Source organism: Macaca nemestrina, chromosome 14, assembly GCF_043159975.1.
Source record: "Macaca nemestrina isolate mMacNem1 chromosome 14, mMacNem.hap1, whole genome shotgun sequence".
NCBI lineage: Eukaryota > Metazoa > Chordata > Mammalia > Primates > Cercopithecidae > Macaca > Macaca nemestrina.
Genome location: NC_092138.1, coordinates 50,719,921 through 50,743,915, shown reverse-complemented (window position 1 = coordinate 50,743,915; position 23,995 = coordinate 50,719,921). Strand labels below are relative to the sequence as shown.

Here is a 23,995-nt window from a genome sequence, read left to right as displayed (position 1 = left end):
GCATGTTGTGCACATGTACCCTAGAACTTAAAGTATAATTTAAAAAAATATGGGAGATGAAAAATATCCACATTCCATCATTTGTACTAATATAAACTGATTAAATTCTAATGTGTTCAGAAAAAAAGTAATAAGTTTTCTTTGTTTAGCTAATATTTACAATTAAATTTTCATGGATGTAGTGACTTTAGCAAAATGAAAAGTATAAGACCTACACCTGGGAGATTTTATGAACATTTAATATGCACTATTGAGTTGACTTAAATACATTCTTAGTACAAATTTATTCTTTAATGTAGCATTCAAAATGTTTTATACAAAAGTACATAGTAAGTCAAAGAAGTTATTTTGGTAGAAACGAAAATACAAAAGCTTATTTGCTCCCTCTGCTGGAGAGATGGGTGTTAATTTAAAGAGACATAATTTTAAGCTCTAGAAAGCAGTGTGTATGTTTTATTTCTTTAACTCAAGAAGTGGCTTAGTAAGCAAATGTAATGGCATCTAGAAAGGCAGAAATGAGGCACATTTTAAATTTACTTGGTACTATTCTATTTCAAAAGACTAAAATAAAACGATGTGCTTTTGGAAAATGTTAAATTGAGAATAAAGATTTAAATGTTTGTTTCTAAAGCTTACTTTAGTGTTTATTGCATGGTTTCTCTTTCTAGAGCAACCTGTCTATTTATAAAGATGGAATAAGTGTTTTCTGGTTTTTTTTTTTTGTAACTGATGATATGGGCTCGAGTACTGTATTTTTATACCATCGATACTCAAGCAATAAAACAACAACAGATCTTGCCAAAAAAAAAAAAAGAAAGAAATTTAACAATTATAAACGCATACAAATCAAACAATAGAGTCCCCAAATACATAAACACTGACAGAATTGAAAGGAGAAATAGCTAGCTCTACAGTAATGATTGGAGGCTTCAATACTCTACCTTCAATAATAGATAGAATATTTAGACATATGATTAATAAGGATACAAAGGATCCTTATTAATCAACAGTGTAAACCAGAGAGATCTAGCTGGCATAGCTAGAACAGTTCCACTCAACACCATCAGAATACACACTCATTTCAAGAGCACATGGAACATTCTCTAAGACTTACCACATGTCAGACCACAAAACAAGTCTCAATAAATTTTAAAAGATTAAAACCATACAAAGTATTTTAATAAACACAATGCAATAGAAATCAAGAACAGATTTCAAAAAAAAAAAAAAAAACTGGAAAATTCACAAATAAATGGAAAGTAAAAAGGATATTCTTAAATGACCAACAGATTAAAGAAGAAATCACAGGGAAATTATAAAATACTTTGAGACAAATGAAAATAAAAATAAAAATACCAAAATTTATGGAATTGCACAAATACAGTGTACTGGAAGAGATTTATAGCAATAAATGCCTGTTTTAAAAGGGCATTTTTTTTTAAAAGTAGAAATAATTATAATCAATATCGCCAACTTTATGCCTCAAAGAACTTGAAAAAGAAGAGCAAATATACCCAAAGGTAGAGGAAGGAAATAATAAAGTTTAGAGTGGAAATAATTAAGTATAGAACAAGAAAACAAGCTGGGCACAGTGGCTCATGCCTGTAATCCCAACACTTTGGGAGGCCAAGGTGGGCAGATCACCTGACGCCAGGAGTTCGAGACCAGCCTGGACAGCATGGTAAAACCCCATCTCTACTAAAAATACAAAAATTAGCCGGGCATGGTGTCAGACACCTGTAATCCCAGCTACTCAGGAGGCTGAGGCAGGAGAATCACTTGAACCAGGAGGCGAAGGTTGGAGTGAGCTGAGATCACGCCACTGCAATCCAGTCTGGGCAACAGAGCAATACTCCATCTCTCAAAAAAAAGAAAAAAAAAAAAAAAAAAAAAGAATAAGAAAACAATACAAACAACAGAACCAAAAACTGGAACTTAGAAAAGATAAACAAAATTGGCAAACTGTTAGCTAGACTAAGAAAAAAACATTAGAGAACATGCAAATAAAATCAGAAATGAATATGGAAACATTTATATGGACCTTGCAGAAATAAAATGGATTGTAAGAGAATTCTATGAAAAACTGTATGCCAACAGACTAGATAATCCAGATTAAATCGAAAAATTCCTAGAAGCACAAAAATTATCAAAACTGAGTCAGGAATACATAGAAAGTTTAACAGACCTATAGCAAATAAAGAGATTGTATCAGCAATCAAAAATTTCTCAACAAAGAAAAGTTCAAGACCAGAAGGTTTCATTGGTGAATTCTCCCAGAAACTTAAAGAATTAACATCAATCTTTCTCAATTTCCTTAAAAAAATAAGAGAAGGGAGTATTTCCTAACTTATTCTAAGAGATCAGCATTATCCTGATATCAAAGACACCATAAAAAAGGAAAACCAGAGACTGATACATATTATGAATATAGATGCAAAAACTCTCAACACTAGCAAACAGAATCCAACAGCATATTAAAAGGATTATACACTATGATCAAACATGATTTATCCCAGAAATGCAAAGGTTGTTCAATATAAGAAAATCAACCAGGGTAATATTTAACATTAATAATACAAAGGAAAAAAGCCCACATGACTATTTCAACTGATGCAGAAAAAGCATTGACAAACACCCTTTTCTAATAAAAAACACTCAAAATACTATCTTAACATGATAAAGAAAAATTGTGAAAAACTCACAGTTAAATCATACTCAATGGTGAAAAACTGAAAGCTTTTTCTCTACAATCAAGAATAAGACAGGATTCCCAGTTTCACCACTTTGTACTGGATGTTCTAACCAGAGCAATTAGACAAGAAAAAGAAAAGGCATTCATATTGGAAAGGAAGAGATAAAACTATACTTGCAAATGATAGGATTCTATATAGAGAAAATCCCAAAGAATGTTTTTAAAAACTAATAGAGTTAATAAAGGAATTCAATAAAGTTGCAGGGTATAAGACCAACACACAAAAATTAGTTGTGTTTGTACATTCTGGCAGTGAATAATCTGAAAAAGAAATTAAGAAACAATTCCACTTGCAATAGCACTCAAAAGAATGAAATACCTGGGCATAAATTCAACCAAGGGGAAAGACTTATACACCAAAATGTATAGAACATAAATACCTGGGCATAAATTCAACCAAGGGGAAAGACTTATACACCAAAATGTATAGAACATGCTAAAGAGATTAAAGTAGCCCTAAATAAATAGAAAGACATCTTGTGTTTACGGATTTGAATACTGAATATTCTAAAACTATAATACTACCCAAAGTGATCCATAGATTCAATGCAATCCCCATCAAAATTCCAAGAGTCCTTTTCACTGAAATGAAAAAGCCAATCCTAGAATTCATATGGAATTGCAAGGGGCCCCAAATAGCTAAAAAAAAATCTTGAAAAAAGAAAAATGTGGAGAACTCATGCACACTAATCTTACTATACAGCTATAGTAATCAAAACAGTGTGGTATTAGTACATATAAAGACAGACTTATAGAACAGTGTATGGGTTTATTTCTGGACTCTGGAGAGTAGAAATTACGTATATATTTATACCCAATGGATTTTTGACAAGGGTGCCAAGATCCTTCAATGGGGAAAAGAATGCTTTCTTCAATAAATGGTGCTGAGACAACTAGATACTCACATGTGAAAGAAGGAAGTTAGGTCCCTACCTGACACTAAATATGAAAATTAACTCAAAATGGGTTAACAGCTTAAATATAAGGACTAAACCAATCAAACTCCTAGAAGAAAACACAGGGGGTTAAATCTTTGACCTTGCATTTGGCAATGGATTCACAGAAATGACACTAAAAACCTGAGCAACAAAAGAAAAGCAGATAAATTGGACTCTGTTGAAGTCAAAAACTTTTTTCATTAAAGGGTATTATCAAGTAAATGAAAGACAATCTATAGAATGGGAGAATTTGCAAATTATAAATAAAGGTCTATTTTCAGAATACACAAAGAACTCTTACTACTCAACAACAGGTAATTTATTTTTCAAAAATACAGGCAAAGGATTTGAACAGACAATTCTCCAAGAACATATACAAATGGCTAATAAGTAAATGAAAAGATACTTAACATTATTAGTCATTAGGGAAATGCAAACCCAAATCACATGAGATACCACTTCACAGCCAATTAGTTGGCAACCATAATAACAATGGAAAACAAGTGTTGGCAAGAACATGGAGAAACTGGAACCCTCCTATATTGCTTGCAAGAATGTAACACAAGGCAGCCACAGTGGAAAAACAGTTTGGTAGTTCCTCAAAAAGTTAAGCAGAATTACCATACAACCCAGTAATTCCCCTTCTTGCTATATACACACCAAGAGAATTGAAAAAGGTGTTCCACCCAAAACTTGTACACAAATATTCATAACAGCATCACTTGCAATAGCCAAAAGGTAGAAACAACCCAAATGTCCATAAACTGATGCATAAGTAAAATGTGGCATACCCATGTAATGGTATTTTTATTCAGTTATAAAAAGGAATGAAGTACTGATACTTGCTACAACAAGAATGAACCGGGAAAACATTATACCAAGTGAAAGAAACCAATCATAAAGGCCACATACTGTATGGTTCCATTTAAATGACATTTAAAGGAAAGGAAAATACATAGAGACAGAAAGCAAATTATTGGTTGCTAGGGTCTTGGAGAAATGGGAAATGGGGAACAACTGTTCAACAGGCTTAATGTTTCCTTCTGGGGTAATGAAAACATTCTGGAAATAGTCGTGATGGCACCACAATTTTGTAAATGCACTAAATGCCACTGAAAACTTTCAAACGGTTAAAATGGCATGTTGTATGTATTTTATCACCAAAAAAGCATAAGAAACTTAGAAAGGGATGGATGAGTCTTTAGAAGAAAAAAACAGAAACCACAAGAGAAACTGATACCACGCAGCCCCTGAAAAAGAGAAAAAGAGAGATACAGTCTCAGTGCCTGATATCTTTCTGTTCTTGATACTCCCAAAAACAAAGTTTCTGTCCTTGGATTTCTGTGAAACCTAAGAATCCTTGCAATAAGTATTTTTGAGTTAGTTGAAGTACGAGTCATTGCTTTCCGGAATAAAAAGTACCCTAACACAACTGTTACATAGACATTGGCCCTGTCACTCCACCGAAACTGCCCTTGCTAAGATTTCTAATGGTCATCTAAATGCCTAATTCAAGCGTATTTTCTCAGTCTTTCTTTCCATACTTTCCCATATAAAAAGAGTACCATGCCCTCATTCCTGAAATAACTGCTACCTTAAGCTTCTGTGTTCTTCCTCTGTGAAAGTTCATCTACTTTCATAGTTTCAAATTTTACTTATATGTTGAGGAATATAAATCCATACTTCTAATCCAGGCCTTTCTCCAATATTTTAGACTTATTTCCCACCTGCACCTTCTCAAAAATCAGCACATTTCCTTAGGCTACCCACTAACCTGCTCCCTCCTGCCAACAGGTAGGTAAAACTAGCAGTGTGCCATCCAGTGATGCTTCTCTCCCCTCCAACAAACGCTCTTTCACTTTTTAAAAATGCGGATGCTCTGGCTCATGCCTATAATCCCAGCACTTTGGGAGGCCGAGGAGGATGGATCACAAGGTCAAGAGATCAAGACCATCCTGGCCAACATGGTGAAAGCCCGTCTCTACTAAAAATACAAAAATTAGCTGGGTGTGGTGGCACGCGTCTGTAGTCCCAGCTACTTGGGAGGCTGAGGCAGGAGAATCGCTTGAACCCAGGAGGGGGAGGTTGCGGCGAGCCAAGATCGTGCCACTGCACTCCAGCCTGGCAACAGAGCAAGACTCTGTCTCAAAAAAAAAAAAAAAAAAAAAAAAAAGTTGATGCTCAACACATCTGCCACTCTTCTCTGCTATGCTACCAGTAATTGGTGTTTTAGTTGTGTTCCATCTTGAGACGTAATATTGGGAGTTGAAGAAAAATTATTAGAGAGTTAATCATTGCTATTAGTATTATTTTTTCTTTTTTGAGACAGAGTCTCGCTCTGTCGCCCAGGCTTAAGTACACTAGCACTATCATGGCTCAATGTAACCTCCGCCACCCAGGCTCAAGCGATTCTCCTGCCTCAGCCTCCCGAGTAGCTGGGACTACAGGTGCGCACCACTACACCTGGCTAATTTTTTGTATTTTCTGTACAGATGGGGTTTCACCATGTTGGCCAGGCTGGTCTCGAACTCCTGATCTTAGGTGATCCACCTGCCTCAGCCTCCCAAAGTGCTGGGATTACAGGCATGAACCACCACACCAGGCCAACCATTGCTATTATAAGGAAAAAAAAAAATTCTGACAAATAAAGTAAATACATTTATAAACACATGCATTCATTCAACTATTTACTGAGTATCTATCTATTAGGTATCAGGCACTGACTCCAACAGTGGAGGCAGTGTTGAACAAGACAATATAGGTCCCTATGCTCGTGGAACTTATATTCTAATATGAGAACAAACAAACAAGGCAAAATCAGGTGTAATAAATTATGTGATAAAAAAATGCTATGATAGGAGTTAACTGGTTGTCTATTCACATAACTCCATGCCGATTACACATATGCGCTAAGTATCTCTACACAACATTGGCTGCAGATAGAAGTCTTTTATTTCACATTAAAAAAACCCACAAAAATTAAGTTGCTTTTTGGGGTCTTTTTGGCACATGATTCATAGAAATAGTTTGATAAACTGGCAGACATTATAGTAAATATCTATGCAAGAATTACATCTCTCCATTTAGGAACAATGTATCCAATTCTGTACTGGAAATCATTAATTCATAAATACAGTTCTACTTAAAAAAAACTCTCAGAGATTGAGTATTTTCAAAATTACATAAAAATTTTTTTCCAGGTACTTTGAGAGAATCCACTACAAAGACTTTGGAGTTTCCAGAGGATCTAGGGAAACAGGAAACGCATCCAAACTGTCTTCTAATACCAGGAGCCCATGTGAAATATGACCATTTTCCAGATGTTTTATTCTTAAGACAATGAGCTCTCCTTTGACAGGACAACTGTCACCAATAACTGCACTTTACACGTTGCTTCTATATTCACTAGAATTGACCTAATATACATGCAAGTGTCAGCAACAAAGAATAGGGTTGAAAAATTACATCAGTCCAATAATGAAATAAATCTTCCACATTTAAAAGGGCAAGGAATCAATACTGAGTAGTATAACTAGACTCACACAAAATTTTCCACTATTTGTAGGGAACTGATTCGGACACTAACTGGAATGAGAGGAACTATGGTAGCTGTTGGAAATGGAGAAAATATTTGGCTGTTTCATGCATTTTGGGGAAGGTATGGAAAGAAAGAGAGAGAGTCTGAAAGCCAAGGGAGAACACAGTGAACTAGTTCTTTCCCCAGAGATCTTTAGCACTGGACAAAAGAATCCACATCTAAACAACAGGAATGATCAGTTCCTTTATTACAGTGCTTTGTCTTTCAAACAAGTTTTTTAAGTAAAAAGAAATAATGAAATTTTTTACGGACAATGGATTTGGAACTAAGAATGCCTAACAGTACTTGTTAAAAAGATCCAGATGTTGTAAAACCTGGAAACAAAGTTACTTTAAATCTCTCATCCAGTTGACAGCCTCAAAGAACTCTGATATAAACGGTATATCCAAACATAATGCATTAAAACAGGACCCATTATTGCACATACTTTGGCTACACAGAGGATCAGATCACAATGCCACAATTCACATGTGTAATAACCCTTATAGTAAAAAGTCTGGCAACAAGTAGGCTAACAGCCTGAGTCTGTATATTTTCCATCACTAGCATATTGCTTTTGTGGTTTGGACATATCTTTACTTTCTCCAGCTAAATGCTGCTTACAGGTAACTTAACTTAGAATTATCTAGTGTATGTATGTGTATGTGTGTGTGTGTGTGTGTGTGTATATATATTTGTGTATATGTTTAAAGTTATAGATCAACAAATATTAGAAAACTATTACATGTCAATCTGTTCTAAGTATTTAAGATAAAACACAGCTATTCTTCCTGTCCATTGAGGAAATCACACCTAGTGGGAAAGACAGACTTTAAACAAAGAAGTATAAATAATTATGAAAATGATGACACATTAAAAAAAAGAAAAATAAATAAAATGATGACACATATATTAAGCACCATGAAAATATATAGGAAAGTATTACAAAAGTAATCTAACTTAATCTGGGAACATCACAGAAGCCCCTATCTTCCCCCACCAAGGAAAGAATATTTAAATCAAGATGAAAAGGATGAGTAGGATTTTTTCCAGACTAAGTCCATAGAAAACACAGGCAGAGAGAATTACAGCATTGCCTATTAGTGGAAACTAAGAGATGCCTAGTCCCCTGAAAGAAACGACAATCAAGAAAGTTTTTAAAATCAATCGATGATTCTGATACATCAGACAGACACTAAAGGTTGATAGGTTTTCTATCTTAAGACCGAATATTTCAATAACATTTTTTTATTAAACGCAAAAATATCCCAAGGCCCCTTAAAACCAGGAAGGCCGCAAAGTAGGGTGGCAGCGAGTGGAGACCTGAGTGAGGAAGGCAGTTTAGGACAGTGGTCCAGTAGGGACAGTTACATCCAGGAGGATTGGACAAATGAGCAAATATATTGAGGATAATGAGAGCCAAGGTTCTTACTGTCAGGGAAGGGAGTTACAAATTCGAAAAGAAAGACTTTCATTACATATATAGCTAAATACAGAAATAAATATAGATGAGAGAGAATAAGCACATATATTTCCTAGCTCTGTCTATTGAAAGGGCCTAGAGACAAAGATTACCCCAGCAGCAATGAGATACTTTGCACACAGATGTTAGCTTCTAAATACCAATCTCCACTAAAAGAAACCTGGAGTATCTATTACACAGCTGGGGATAATACAAAATAAACCTAGGACATCTTCTTGTGCCACAAAGGAACTAGTCAAAGCATGAGGGGGTCATGTCAAAAGGACACAAGAGCCAACTTGTAGAGGCTCTTATTGGTCAAATAAACATTTTGTTCAATTTATTGGACAAATTGAAGATAAAAATAATAGATAATTGAATAGTTAAATAAAATAGGAATTTAGGAGTGTACACTAATATGGAGAGAAAGGAACTGAGAGAGGAGGGGAGGGGAGGGGAGGGGAAGGAAAAGGGGAAGGGAAGAGAGGGAAGGGGAGGGGAGAGGAGAGGAGAGGAGAGGAGAGGAGAGGAGAGGAGGAGAAGAGGACAGAAACCCTTTCTAAACAGCAGAATGCCTAATAAAAAACGTAGATGGATTCATGGATTTTTAAAAATCACCTTTTTGCAACTATCACAGTAACAATTCGGGCAAAAGTACTAGTGAATGCTAAAACTAATAGGTGAAAATAGGATGAAAATAGAATATTTGTGAAGTCTCAGAACATCTCCACAAGAAAGATTTATTGAAGATAAGGGTAAAAGAATAAGTTCATAGTGGAGAAACCTAGAAAACAACATCTTATCCAAGTGATCAAAGCTCACCACCCCAGTGGAGGGAGCTCAGACGTCATGTGCCACAGATGGGACGTGGTGAGAAGCGCACAGCTACACGTCTGTCATACTCTACCAAAAGTGACCCCACCTAACTCTAATATGAGAAATATCAGGCAAACCCAAATTAAAGAGCATTCTATAAAATAACTGGCTTCTAATCTTAAAACTAGTTAAAGTCAAGAAGTCACAGAAAAAACTGAAGAAGTGTTCAGGTTGAAGGAGACCAAAGAGACACAATAAATAAGTGCAGAGCAACATTCTAGTTGAGATTAGTTTTTTATTAAAAACATCACTGGGATTGTTGATGAAACCTGAATAGTGCCTCTGGCTAAAAGGAATGTGGAGTTTTTCTTACTGTTAAAAAAGGAAGACAATTTTTGCAACTTTTTTATGCATTTTACAACTTTTTTATGTTTGAAATTGTTTCAAAATAAAAGGGTAAAAAATACAAACAAAAATAAATTCAGAATAGAGAACTCAGAAACTAATCTACATATCTATAGCAAACTGATTTTTGACAAAAACGTCAGGAACACTCAGTGGCGAAGGACAGTCTCTTCAATATGTGATGCTAGGAAAACTGGATATCCATATACAGAAAAATTAAACTAGATCCCCCAATCTCTTGCCCTACAAAAATCAACGCAAATGCATCAAAGACATAAATATAAGACACAAAATGATAAAACTGCAAAAATAAAACATAGAAGAAATGCTTCAGGACACAGGCCTAGGGAAAGATTTTATGAATAAGACTGCAAAAGCACAGAAAATAAAAGCAAAATAAATGGGATTATATCCAACTAAAAAGCTTCTTAGCAAAGGAAATAATCAACAACATGAAGACAACCTGCAGAATGGAGAAAATATTTGCATATTATTCATCTGACAAGGGACTAATATCCAGAATATACAAGGAACTCAAATATCTCAACAGCAAAAAATAAACAATCTTATTTTAAAATGGGGAAATTATCTCAACAGACATTTCTCAAAAGACATACAAATGGCCAATAAACATATGAAAAACCGCTCAGCATCACTAATCATTAGGAAAATGCAAATCAAAACCACAATGAGATATCATCTCTCCCCAGTTAGGATGGCTATTATCAAACAAACAAACAAACAACAGCAAATGCTGTTGAGGATGTGAAGAAAAGGGAACTCATTCACTGTTGGTGGGAATGTAAACTCATACACCCACTATAAATAACTGTAGGGAGGTTCCTCAGAAAACGAAAAATAGAACTACAATATGATCTAACAATCCTCCTACTGGGCATGTATCCAAAGGAAAGGAAATCATATCAGAAACATCTGTACCCCATGTTTATTTTAGCACTATTCACAATAGCCATGATATGGAATAAATCTAGGTGTCCAACAATAGATGAAAGGATTTTTTTTTTTTTTTTTTTTTTGAGACAGAGTCTTGCTCTGTCGCCCAGGCTGGGGTGCAGTGGCCGGATCTCAGCTCACTGCAAGCTCCGCCTCCCGGGTTTAGACCATTCTCCTGCCTCAGCCTCCTGAGTAGCTGGGACTACAGGCGCCCGCCACCTCGCCCGGCTAGTTTTTTGTATTTTTTAGTAGAGACGGGGTTTCACCGTGTTAGCCAGGATGGTCTCGATCTCCTGACCTCGTGATCCGCCCGTCTCGGCCTCCCAAAGTGCTGGGATTACAGGCTTGAGCCACCGCGCCCGGCCTAGATGAAAGGATTTTTAAAATGTGGTATATATCCACAATGGAATACTATTAAGCCATCAAAAAGAATGAAATCCGGCTAGTCATGGCAACATGGATAGATATGCAAGACATTATGTTAAGTGAAATAAGCCAGGAACAGAAAGTTAAATACCACATGTTCTCACTCATATGTGGAAGCAAAAAGACAGTTGATCTCACAGAAGTGAAAAGTAGAACAGAGGATACTGGAGGCTGGGAAAGAGCAGGGGGAAGAAAGAGATAGGGAGAGACTTGTTAAAGGATACAAAACCACAGTTAGATGGGAGGAATAAGTTCTAGTGTTCTATCATCCCACTGTAGGGTGGGTATAGTTACCAATAATACATAGTTTCAAGTAGCTAGGAGGAGGAATTGAATGTTCCCAACACAAAGAAATGATACATGTTTGAGATGATAGATATACTAATTACTCGGATCTGATCATTATACATATCATCAAAACATCACTATGTACTCCATGAATATGTATAATTATTAGTCAATTAAAAAATAAATTTTTAAAAAATTCCAAATTTACTTAAAAAAAAAAACCAACCTTTTAAACAGTAAATAAATGTACAAATGTTCAGACCTTCTGGCAATTATATGCAAATGAGAGCAGTCTTAAGGCATCATTTTATACCTTACTGGTTTTTATTGTTATCATTTGTTTATTGGGCTGCTTTTTGATATGACATTATAATAGAAGGAATTTATTCTTTATATTGTTTTATAAGTACTGTTATATAAAGTGACTCATAATCCTTACAAAACTCTATAAAAAAGAGTTAATTATTTTCTCCATTTTACAGAAGCAGTCAAAGCTTACAGACACAGCTTGCCTGAAATTATACAGCCAGTAAGTAGTGGAAGTGGGATATGAACCCAGGAAGCCTGAAGCCTGAAGCCTATGCTTTTAATCTCTATGTTTTATATTTTTGCGAATTCATACAGGGCTGAGGTACTGAAAACTGGTACAAGCTTTTTGAAGGGCAATGAGACCTGGCCATCCCTACAGTCACCAAATCCTCGGACTCCTGCTCACTACATTACCGAGAATTTCCCTGAAGGAAAGCTGTAGCAGAAGAGAGCTATGTGCATAACGATGTTCACTAAAGGCCAGGCATGGTGGCTCATACCTGTAATCCACTTTGGGAGGCAGAGGAGGGCAGATAACTTGAGGCCAGGAGTTCAAGACCAGCCTAGCCAACATAGAAAAATCCCATCTCTACTAAAAAAAAAAAAGGTACGTAGGTACCTACCTACGTACCTACCTACCTACCTATCTTTGGGCTTGGTGGCACTTGCCTGTAATCCCAGCTACTCGGGAGGTTGAGGAAGGCCAATCACTTGAGCCTGGGAGGCAGAGGTTGCAGTGAGTTGAGATCACGCCACTGCACTCTAGCCTGGGTATCAGAGCAAGACTCTGTCTCAAACAAAACAAAACAAAACAAAACAAGATGTTCACTAAAATTGAAATTTTTTAAATGGCAAATACTAAAATGATTAAGTTTATTATGACTTATGAATTTGATGAAATATTCTCTAGTCATTTAAAAATGATAATTATGCTAGGTATGGTGGCTCATGCCTGTAATCCGAACATTTAAAGAGACTAAGGCAGGAGGATTGCTCGAAGTTAGAGTTTGAGGCCCGATTAGGCAACATTGTGAGACTCCATCTCTACAAAAAGTAAAAAAATTATCTGGTCCTGGTTGTATGTACCTGCACTCCTAGCTACCTGAGGGGCTGAGGCAGAAGGATCATTTAAGCTGGAAAGTTTGAAGTTGCAGTAAGCCATGATCATGCCACTGCACTTCACCCTGGGTGACAGAGCAGAGACCCTGTCTCATAGATAATAGTTATTATTATATTATTGTTATGGTGATATATGAAAACAGGGAAAGTTTATAATATAACATTAAGTTCAGAAACACAGGCCGGGCATGGTGGCTTACACCTGTAATCCCAGCATTTTGGGAGACTGAGGCGGGCGGATTACCTGAGGTTGGGAGTTCGAGACCAGCCTGACCACCATGGAGGAGCCCTGTCTCTACTAAAAATACAAAAAAGTAGCCAGGCGTGGTGGCACATGCTTGTAATCCCAGAAGCAACAAATTAAGTAATATCCAGAAATGGTAATAGCTGTAGAGTCATGGGATAATTGACAGTTTTCCTTCCAAACATTTTCATGAGGTTTATGAAAACAAACCTCATGAAACAAAAAAGGAATCAAACACATCAAAAACATATCCTATTGACAAATGTCCAGAAAACCATGCAATAGGAGTCTTCTCTTACTTCCTCAAGGTTTTTTTTGGAAGACATGGGTGCTAATTATGTCCATTTACATGTAAAGTTATTAATATTTTTAAAATAAGACAATAAAATAATATAAATTTTATGGTACAATATAACACAAACACATACATGTAGAAGGACATTATGAAGGACATATCTACAGTGGCTATCTCCAAGTGGTGACATGACAGAGGATTGTCTTATTTTCTTCTTTATACATTTTTAACTTAGTGTTATATATATATACACACACACATACATACATATATATATATATACACACACTGACTTCTAACAATATTTTTTAAAGAGTTGTACAGGTAAACTATTCCTAAATAAAAATACTCAAAAATCACACGTAATCTTGGCAACCAACTCCATGATTTTATCAGAAAATAGGACAGCTTTCTCATATCATTTATTCTACACTCAAGAGTTCACTAAGTCTGTTCCCTTGGCATATTTCCTTCTCAACAATTACCTCTCATGCTAATAGTCCAAAAATGACTGAAGGAGCATACGCCTACCTGTACTTTGTATATAAGCCCAATACTTACATACGCAGATCACTGACCAATGAATCAATATCAAGAAAGAAGGCCATTCATAATGACTATTACATGGACTTAAATATAGTTTGCTTAGTTAATACTTCTTACTGGGAACTTTTAAAGCCTAATAGGAAAATATAAGCTTAGAAAGTGTTAGTCACATTCCCCAGCAATATAATAACAAAAAATAACGATATTATATAGAAATATCTAATATTAGCTTTAGAAAGAATCACATTTATTAAGTACTTTAAATGTTTCTGAGGTATTACAAAGGAAGTGGATAAAATCTTGATGAGATCTGAACAGCCTATGATCTTGAGAAAATCAGAAATCAGACAAAAGAATAAAAGTAGAAAAGAAGCAAAACAGTAAGAGTCAAAAATGAGAGGCTCTTCAAGGGGAAAAAATCCATGTTAGGAGGAGTTATATGATAAGCAAAGATTTTAAGCCTAGCATAGTCAAGAAATGTTCACAAAACTAGATAATAATGAAAACAAAAGATTAGGGAACAATATATCTGATAGAGGAATTCCAGGGCTATGAGAGAAGAAAGGAGAATGTCACATGGTGTAGCAAAACAAACAAACAAACAAAAACCAGTTATAGTCAAAACCATGAATTGAATTATTTAAAAACTGAAGGAATTTCATCTACTTAGTATGGTTTTAAAATGTGGGTCTGCATGAAAGAATGGATGCTATGAACATCTTATATGTTCTATCACATGAGTACTAAAGTTAGTATCCTAAGTGAGAAAGCCCTAAACATTAGAAAACAGATGAACAGATTCCTATCTTAAATTTGATTGGCTAAATTTGAGACCACCATGCCCAATCTCATCCTGGCAAAAATGTAGATTGGGGATGGCCCATCACATTTCTTTTCTCTAGTGAGTTGCTCAAGTTAAAAGTAGCACGTAGAGGCAATGAAACCATGCCATCCCTAAAATTTTCTGCCTATGCTAAGCATTATTTTTATTTTCTAAAACCATTTATTCTTCAAAAGAGTTCACCAAAGTTGCCATCCTTCCTATCAGCAGCTCCACCGGGCTCTGATGAGTGACATCCAGACATTTAAACTCAAAAGCTGCTTCAGAAGGGAGTTATTAAAATTCAAATGAGCTGGGTATATTGAAGAAGAAAACACTCGTTTGCATGCACACCTCCACATTTGGCCATCCCATTTAGCCCCATAGAGCAGGGTCTGGTTTTGTTTTTGTAAATGGGCTTTGGAGGCGGAGGTCAGCCTCCCACGGCCCCCACTCCTCTGGGGTCATCATTAGTAATGTGTAAGGCTGAATAGATTTTCCTCTGAATCTAGTCAGCAAACCTGACAAGACGACAGCCCTCTCCCACAACCTGAAAATGCCAAAAATCTGATTGGTAATAAATATGGCATTCTTAATACTTCATTTATTTGTTTTAAAACAGTTTTCAGCAAGACTGCACATAACAACACTGATACCAGTTCCACTTGATTTTTCAGCCTTATAGCAGAACATTTCCTGTTGTACCATGACTACAGAATCGTAAAAATGTTACATTCAACCAAAAATTTCCCATAAGATTCAGAGAAAATTCATGTCTGCCAATAAATATGGATCTGGGGAGGTAGACTAACATTTTATTCACTAGAAAAGAAAAACAGTCTAGCTTTCATTTGACCTTAAGAATTTTTACTTTTATTTCTCATGAAAATATCTCACCTCATTTTAAAATTTCGTATCAATAAGCAACCTAACACAAAATACAGCAGAAATATATACATATTCCTAGCATTAGTTTGGCCATGAAAATTTTAGATGCTCATTTAGTAAGAATTTCTTCCTAATGAAGACATCTCTACTATAATATTTATTTTAAGTAGACTTAATTTATGGTAACATAAACAATGAACTAGTTGTACATTATAATATATGATCTGTTTATATATAAGTGCGTCATGTACAACAATGACATAACCATATGTGAATTTTTACTGAGGATAAGTAAATCATGCTAATTCAGGACCCTAGAATAATAGCACAAATTCTAGAACTCCAGAAATTAATGGAATTTGTCTCCAGGCTATGAAAATATTCATAATCTGGAAGCTCCAGGGATTACTGTACCCAGTGGGAAATCAGACAACACAGCTTTAACTTCCCTTCCAAAGGTAACATTTTACTTCCACGACCCTCACAAATCAAACTGCCACTTCCAGATTTTTTCCAGTCTTTTTGGTTGTTTTTTTCCTTTCTAAAATTGGGATGGTCTTGCTATAATACAGGCACTGATTTTGCTCAGACTGACCTAATCAAGGAAGACTGACCTAGCCAAGGAAGAATAAAATTAGTAAATCCATCAATGAAAGAATACCACATTAATGAGGCTTATTCCTGAGCCATGACATGTTCAGTTCTAATCCATTTTTTCCTCACAGCCCTGAAAACTATATGTGTATTATTAAGGAACATTTATTCAATAAGTTACATGGCATTGTTCTGGCTCCAGTTAAAAACAAAAGGCACTCAATCTCTGTCTTCAAGTTGCTTGTACTTTAATGGGGGTGGCAGCAATACAGAATCACAAAGGCTCAAATATGTGCAAGGAAAAGAACACAAACTAAAAATAGGAACTAGAGCCAGTGATTTCAACAACACAGAATAATTATAAAAGATGCAGGGAGAAGATCTACTTGCAAGACAGATCCTGGGATAGAAACTGCACCCAGGTATGTTTTCTCTTTCTAGATCACACTCACTTGAAATGTAATCTGTGCTTGTACTTTTGAAAGGGCCAAATGGGAGATTAAGATTTTCACAGAGCCACCCATGGTCAGGGACAGTGATTCTAAGAAACCACATAATGTGTATATTTATGTACCGATTATTGTAGCTAGTTGCTGGTCATCTCTATTGCAAAGATGGTTTAGCAGACGAAAATATTCACCCCTTCAGATTTGTATTGCTTGATTCTACAGAGGCATGCTTAGGGTACACAAATTTGCTTATAACAACATACAGATAGAATGATAAAATTCAAGAAATGTGCTCACTTGCCTTTTTTTCCTCCTGTAATGAAGAAGCCAATGGCTGCTCCAATAAAACTGCTTTCAGGCAAATAGCTATAGTCAGTAGGAACTGTGGAGACAGAAAATGATCAAATTAACCAGTGAACTTGGCAGGCCTAATGAAGGAAAGATAATGATCTCATGCTGCCATATCAACCTAGAGACAAACTGGAGATGTTTATGCCATTAATCTCAGCACAATACTTTGTGGCTGCAACTAATTCTATTAGATTAAGTGACTGGCCTTGAAGTAATCACTTAAGCTATGCAAGCAAATCTAAAATGGTGGCAAACTTAGTAAAGTCTGGAAAAAAAAAATCACAGAGGATGAACACTTGAGTGAAGTGGTTAAAAAAAAAATCCTTTCCATATTGTCACATCAATGAGCCCCAATCCAGTGACCTCCTCAGAGTCAGCAAGGAATCTGATGAGCTTTGAGGCTGAGGTAGGTGCCACTTCAGGACATGCTGAATCAGATATATGAACCATAGAAATTCAACAACTAGTATTAACAGCACCAGTCCCTTACCTAAGGCAGAGACCTCTAAGTGACCAACATGTGCAAATAACCAGATGTGGTTACTAAGCTGGAATGGTGAAGCAGTGACATTTATGCTAGTTGAGTCCTGAGTGTCTCCTAAATTCTTTTCCTTCCAGTTTCCCATAATTGTTTCATGAGATGGTTTTTACTGCAAGAAATGACTCAATTGGAAAATTCCATCAGGAACAAGTAGCTGTACTTTTCCAGATACACAATCATTTTGTTCAGAAGAACCTGGATGTATGATGATTCACTAGTACCTGATTTGAGTACATGCGGGCCAGACCAAATACCCCATAATATGGCAATTAAAAGCCTACATAAAAAAGTAAAAGCCTGACATAAATATCCTATCTTACCACGACAGTGTGAGATCCCTGCCCTTCAAAACTAGTATTACCCAGGGCTTCCGGTATGACTAAGTTTTCTTATTTTTTCCATTTTAATATGGTAACTTTAGCTGTCTAAAGTTCACTACATTGCCAAGGCTGTGGACCAGTGTCCTATTTCCATAGCTACAGAATGACTGAAAGAAAGGAAAATGGTAATTACAGAGGCCCACATTTACGTTAATGCCATCTGTAGACTACTTGTTAGAGGGTAAGTAAAACTAGGTTTTAATAAGGAGTCATTGGTACCTAAACCTCTCTGGCCTGGGTCCAAGATAGCCAATGGGTCAAAGTCCTATAAAGAGCAAGGAGCAGATGTATCAACAATCATGCCTTCCCCATAAAATCTCCAAGTACAAATGCACATTACGTATGTGGGGACTGCAAATATTTTTTACTGCTTTTACCAAAAAGCTAGAAATAGAAAAGGCCTTGTTATAATAAGACCCAGAATTTCAATTCCAAGGCTAAGAAGGTACACACCTTTAAATGTATTTACCCCATTATTTTTTCAAAATCAGAGGCCAGAACAACTCCAGTCAAATATGAAGAGACTTTTAATGAAACATGAATACTATACAAACTACCATTACATCTAGCAAAATAAATCTGTTCCAAGCTTGAAGGACCTGGTTTCTAGTTTCTAGATTTGTCACCAAATTAACTCTGTATGTAACTCATGTAATCTTTCTGAGCCATGAATTCTTCATTTGTGAAATATAGGACACTGAATGTCTAAACTGTTCTCTAAGGGAGACAGAGAGAAGGAGTAAAAAGAGTATGAGCTTTGGAGGCCAAAAGATCTGAGTTTAAACCACATGTCCACCACTTACTGCCACATGACCCTGGGTAAGTCAGGAAGCCTTTCCATACACCATTTCCCTCTGATGTAAAATAGAAATGGTAATACCCATTACTTAGGGTTGTTGTGAAGATTAATGCTCTTAACAAAGTACAGAGCGCTGGGTCAGCAATCCCTCCCTTCAGCTATAGTGTTTTACGACTTTAATCTTACCAGAGGCTCTACTTTGACTTGAGGATAGAGTAGATAGATGAAGATGTCCAAGAAGCCAGATTGCATTTGACTGGAGACCAATCACCCCAGAGACACTAATGACCTACAAATAAAAAGTTAACAGTTCAATGATGGGATAAGATCCAAGTTCTATTTAATAAAAGGTCACTCACAGAAAGTCACCAGTCATTTAGAAGGTGGTGGCTTGGCTGGCAATGAGCAATCCTATGACAAGATGTAATATCATGTGTCTAGTACACCATACCTAGGTCATATAGATACTCAACAAGTGTCTACTGAATGAATGAATGATTCATTCTTTAATCATAGCAGAAATAATTTAATCATACTAGCAGTTTTCTCAAGTTTCACTGAGACTGGTGTCGAAGTTTTCAAAAAAAAAATGGCAAAAAAACAAAATCCAGAAAGTAGAAAAGGGGTGATAGTTACTTAAGATGAAAATACCTCTAAAAATGGAAGGAGATACATTTTGTTCTCTTCTATAAATTATGCTCTACTGCTGCTTTATCATTCATGATAAGGATTTTTAAAATAATAATTTTCATTTACAGATTTTTCTCCCACATTATGGCAGCTTAAATTTCAGTAGAATCTTTTTTGAGTATATTTCTATTCATACATGCAAAAGAGAGTTTTGTCTGTTTAGAGATTTCTGTTTGTTTTTAAAAGTCTCAATGACTAAAACTCCTTTATGTGGTAGGTATTATCAGCTATATTTTACAAGAATGAAAACAAGTATGCTAAATGAAAAGAATAAAATATAAAGTTCTACATACAGTAAGAATACCAACTATGCAAACAAAAGAATACTTGAAAAGAAGCATGACCAAATATCAGTAACAGTTGCTTCCGGTTTGAAGGACCATCGGTGATTTTTTTCAGCTTCTTTCATTATGTGCTTTCAAATTTTATGCAACAAACATAATCGTTTTTTAAAAAAATCTTAAAAGATAAAAACATTTCTTAGCAGATTAATATATCTATTCTTTAGTCAAGATATGCCCAAATATTTTTATCAGTGACATCTGAACTAGTGCCCCTTGACCTTTCTATCAAGATCTGCCATGCCCTTTGATCACTTTCTCTTTTTCCTTATCTTTAGGGCCTGACATTCCTTGCAGAATCAGGCTTTAATTTTTTTTTTTTTTTTAGATGGAGTCTCGCTGTATCACCCAGACTGGAGTGCAGTGGGGCGATCTTGGCTCACTGCAAACTCCGCCTCCTGGGTTCACACCATTCTTCTGCCTCAGCCTCCTGCATAGCTGGGACTACAGGCGTCTGCCACCACACCTGGCTAATTTTTTTGTATTTTTAGTTGAGACAGGGTTTCATTGTGTTAGCCAGGATGGTCTTGATCTCCTGACCTCATGATCTGCCTGCCTCGGCCTCCCGACGTGCTGGGATTACAGGTGTGAGCCATCAGGCTTCAATTTTTAAGGAAAATCAATGCCAGCTTAAGTTTACTAAAAAAATGCCAGTTTTTTTTTTTGCCCCCCAAAGGTAGTGCAAGTTTGTCAGTGAACACAGGTCCATACATCACTCCCAAATGCCTCTTGAACTCAGTGGAAATAACCAGAGACTTTCCCATTTTTCAGGTAAAACACGTTGTTTTATGTAATAGAAAAAAAGACAACAAAGGAGGATATGTTTTCCCACCCAAGGATTTTAAATTCATTTTCTCACCTGAGTTAAGGTTCTAATGACTTCATTAAGTCTGCCTTGAAAATGAGAGGTCTGGATGGCTTCTGATTTCAGCTGAAAGAATAAGAAGAAATACTCATCCCACCCACCCCCATAAAAAAGTAAAGAGTTATATTCCCGGTGCATGAGCTATCCATCTTCTAAGCTATGAAACGGTCCTTCTATTTCAAATACATAAGCTATGAGCTCCTCAAAGCAGGGCCCCATGCTTTATCTATCATTGATTTCCTGGCAACTGTTCACTGCGGCATGTAAGCAATCAATCAACTTTTACTGCATAAGAAAAGAGTTCCTTCAAAATTACTTACAAACTTAAACATACATATGTCCACTGTGAAAATATTTTGAAGTTAAAGAACAATTACATAGATATACATCAGACATTACAGATGCAAAATGGAGTTTCTTGCAAATAACTTTTTTTTTTTTTTTTTTTTGAGACGGAGTCTCACTCTGTTGCCTAGGCTGGAGTGCAGTGGTGCAATCTCCGCTCACTGCAAGCTCCACCCCCGGTTTCATGCCATTCTCCTACCTTAGCCTCCCGAGTAGCTGGGACTACAGGCGCCCGCCACCACGCCTGGCTAATTTTTTTGTATTTTTAGAAGAGATGGGGTTTCACCGTGTTCGCCAGGATGGTCTTGATCTCCTGACCTCGTGATCCACCCACCTCGGCCTCCCAAAGTGCTGGGATTATAGGTGTTAGTCACCGCGCCCAGCCACAAATAACTTTTGAAATTTCTTATCATTCAATCATCTTTTCTCAGGCAGGGAAATATGTGGAGAGCACCTAAATTGGCCAGGTTTAATCCCTACAAACCAAATTAAACAAAGAACAAACTTCTATAGAAATAATCCTTGGTTAAGTGCAATTATTCAGACAGCAAGGCATTAAAAAGCCTGGTATAACTATTACCATGAGTATAAATCCTTCTGTTCTTAGCATACTAAGACACTGAATATTCTTCTCCTGCTATGGCTGTGTACACATTTAGATGTCTTCTCCTCCATGGTTTCTCTCTTTACCTGCATTACATCCCCTTCAGAGCCTACCAAGGCCACCATGCCGTGAAGAGCTGCCAGACAAAGCATTGTGGGAGTGCCCTGAAAACAAAGCATCAGAATATGAAAAGAGGGACTCAGTCCTTGGGTCTAGATTCTATAAAACTTATTATGACACAGAGAAATAAATGGTCGAAATGGTAGCAAACTTACAGGGTCAACATAACCCATATAACTGAACCCAAAATGGAAGCAGACTAAAAGTAACAGATTAAGGTTGTTAGATCATGGGTGGATTCTTGCTTTTATTTTTCAAAAAACAAAATGTTGTCTTAAAATTAAAACACAGACAAAATAGCCAGTTCAAAAAAATTATAATAGTTGGCAGAATGCATTATTTATAAGGGATTTAAAAGTATGTGATCTCTTTCATTTAAAATTGCCTATTATTTTACCACTAATGTATATATCTCAGCAACTCCTACAAGTGATCCAATAAAGTAGTTCTTTTTCCATTATAAAAACATGAAATAGCATACAACAGGTGACCTCTACCTCTGAAAGAACAATTCTGATCCAGGCAGGAAGTAGCTTGCTGCCCAAGTCTTCAGCTTTTCCATGTCCACACACAGACAATCCATGAACTATGTTTCCTAAAGCCAGGGCAAAACCTGAAGTCTGATATAAATAAATAAAAATGGGGTGAGAAAAAGGAAAAAAAAAGACACAGATTTGGAATGTTTATAACTAGCAACTTAAACACTTTTAGTGCTAACTTTCCTACTGACAAGTTATATTTGTCATCTGAAAAATCAGATACTTAGTGTTTGTTTTGTTTTGTTTTGTTTTGTTTGTAATCTAGACTGGTTTGCATCATAAGCTGCAGGGTCTAATTGCAAGGAATTCAGTTTCAGTGAGTAATTTATTTTAGGAAAGTAATACTGCACTATTGAGCAGCTTAGCTCAAACAATTGGAAGAGGTTAGGGTGAAAATACCAAGGTAGACCACACGAAGTCAATCAACTCCTAAACAAAAAGAAAACATCCCATAATAAGCACAGTATATGAAAACTTCTACCTTTCAACTTTTCAAAACTTACTCTGAATGTAACTGAGCAGGTATATAACTATAAAACAGTAACAATAATATTACAAGCTTAAAACCAATTAATTCTGCAATAAACCATTATCATCAGTATTAAGACACTGAAGAAACCTTTAAAAAATCCACATGGGGAAATTCTATAGCATGTGTAATCAGATAAAATATTTTTTTCAGTTTTTTTTTTTTTTATTGTAGCAATGTACACATAAAATTTATCATCTTTACTGTGAATACCAGTTCAGGGGCATTAAGTACACTCATACTGCTGTGCAACCAATACCACCATCCATCTCCAGAATCTTTCCCTTGGAAAACTGAGACTCTTTACCCATAAAACAGTAACTGCCCATTTCTCCCTTTCCGTAGGCCCGGGCAACCACCATTCTACTTTCTGTCTCTATGCTTTTGACTACTCTACGTAGCTCATGTAAGTAAAAGCACACAGTGTTTGCTTTTCGTTACTTGTTTATTTCATTTAGCATAATGCCTTCAAGGTTCATCCATGTTCTAGTACACATAAGAACTTCCTTCTTTTTTTTTTTTTTTTTTTTGAGACAGAGTCTCGCTCTGTCGCCCAGGCTGGAGTGCAGTGGTGCGATCTTGGCTCACTGCAAGCTCTGCCTCAGCCTCCGGAGTAGCTGGGACTACAGGTGCCCACCACCATGCCCAGCTAATTTTGTGTATTTTTAGTAGAGACAGGGTTTCACCATTTTAGCCACGATGGTCTCGATCTCCTGACCTCGTGATCCACCCGCCTTGGCCTCCCAAAGTGCTGGGATTACAAGCGTGAGTCACTGCAGCTGGCCAGAACTTCCTTCTTTTTTAAGGTTGAATAATATTTCAGAGGAAACATTTTAAGGTTATTTAATTTAGTTTACAGGTACTTAAATTTTCCTATACATATTTGGTCATGAGTAGAGATTTTCTGCCTTGAATTTTCTGAGGTTTGACTTTATCAGAGTCTTCTATGTATTCATCTCTTTACAAATTTTTGTTTCTAGGCTTACATAACTCTTATATTCCCTAGCCA

General features: G+C 36.2%; 1 protein-coding gene across 5 annotated transcripts in view; it reads right to left on the bottom strand.

Moving 5' to 3' along the window:
• The window catches only part of LOC105465882 (focadhesin), a 316,678-nt gene that overhangs the window by 31,650 nt on the left and 261,033 nt on the right, over positions 1–23,995 (bottom strand). For all 5 annotated transcript variants that reach the window (XM_071077854.1, XM_011714536.3, XM_071077856.1 and 2 more), the window contains exons 31-35: positions 22,416–22,538; positions 21,885–21,962; positions 20,844–20,915; positions 19,140–19,242; positions 17,184–17,264 (exon numbers count right to left, since the gene is read on the bottom strand). In XM_071077854.1, the coding sequence (XP_070933955.1) occupies positions 17,184–17,264; positions 19,140–19,242; positions 20,844–20,915; positions 21,885–21,962; positions 22,416–22,538 (457 nt within the window). The remainder of the gene's footprint in view (positions 1–17,183; positions 17,265–19,139; positions 19,243–20,843; positions 20,916–21,884; positions 21,963–22,415; positions 22,539–23,995) is intronic.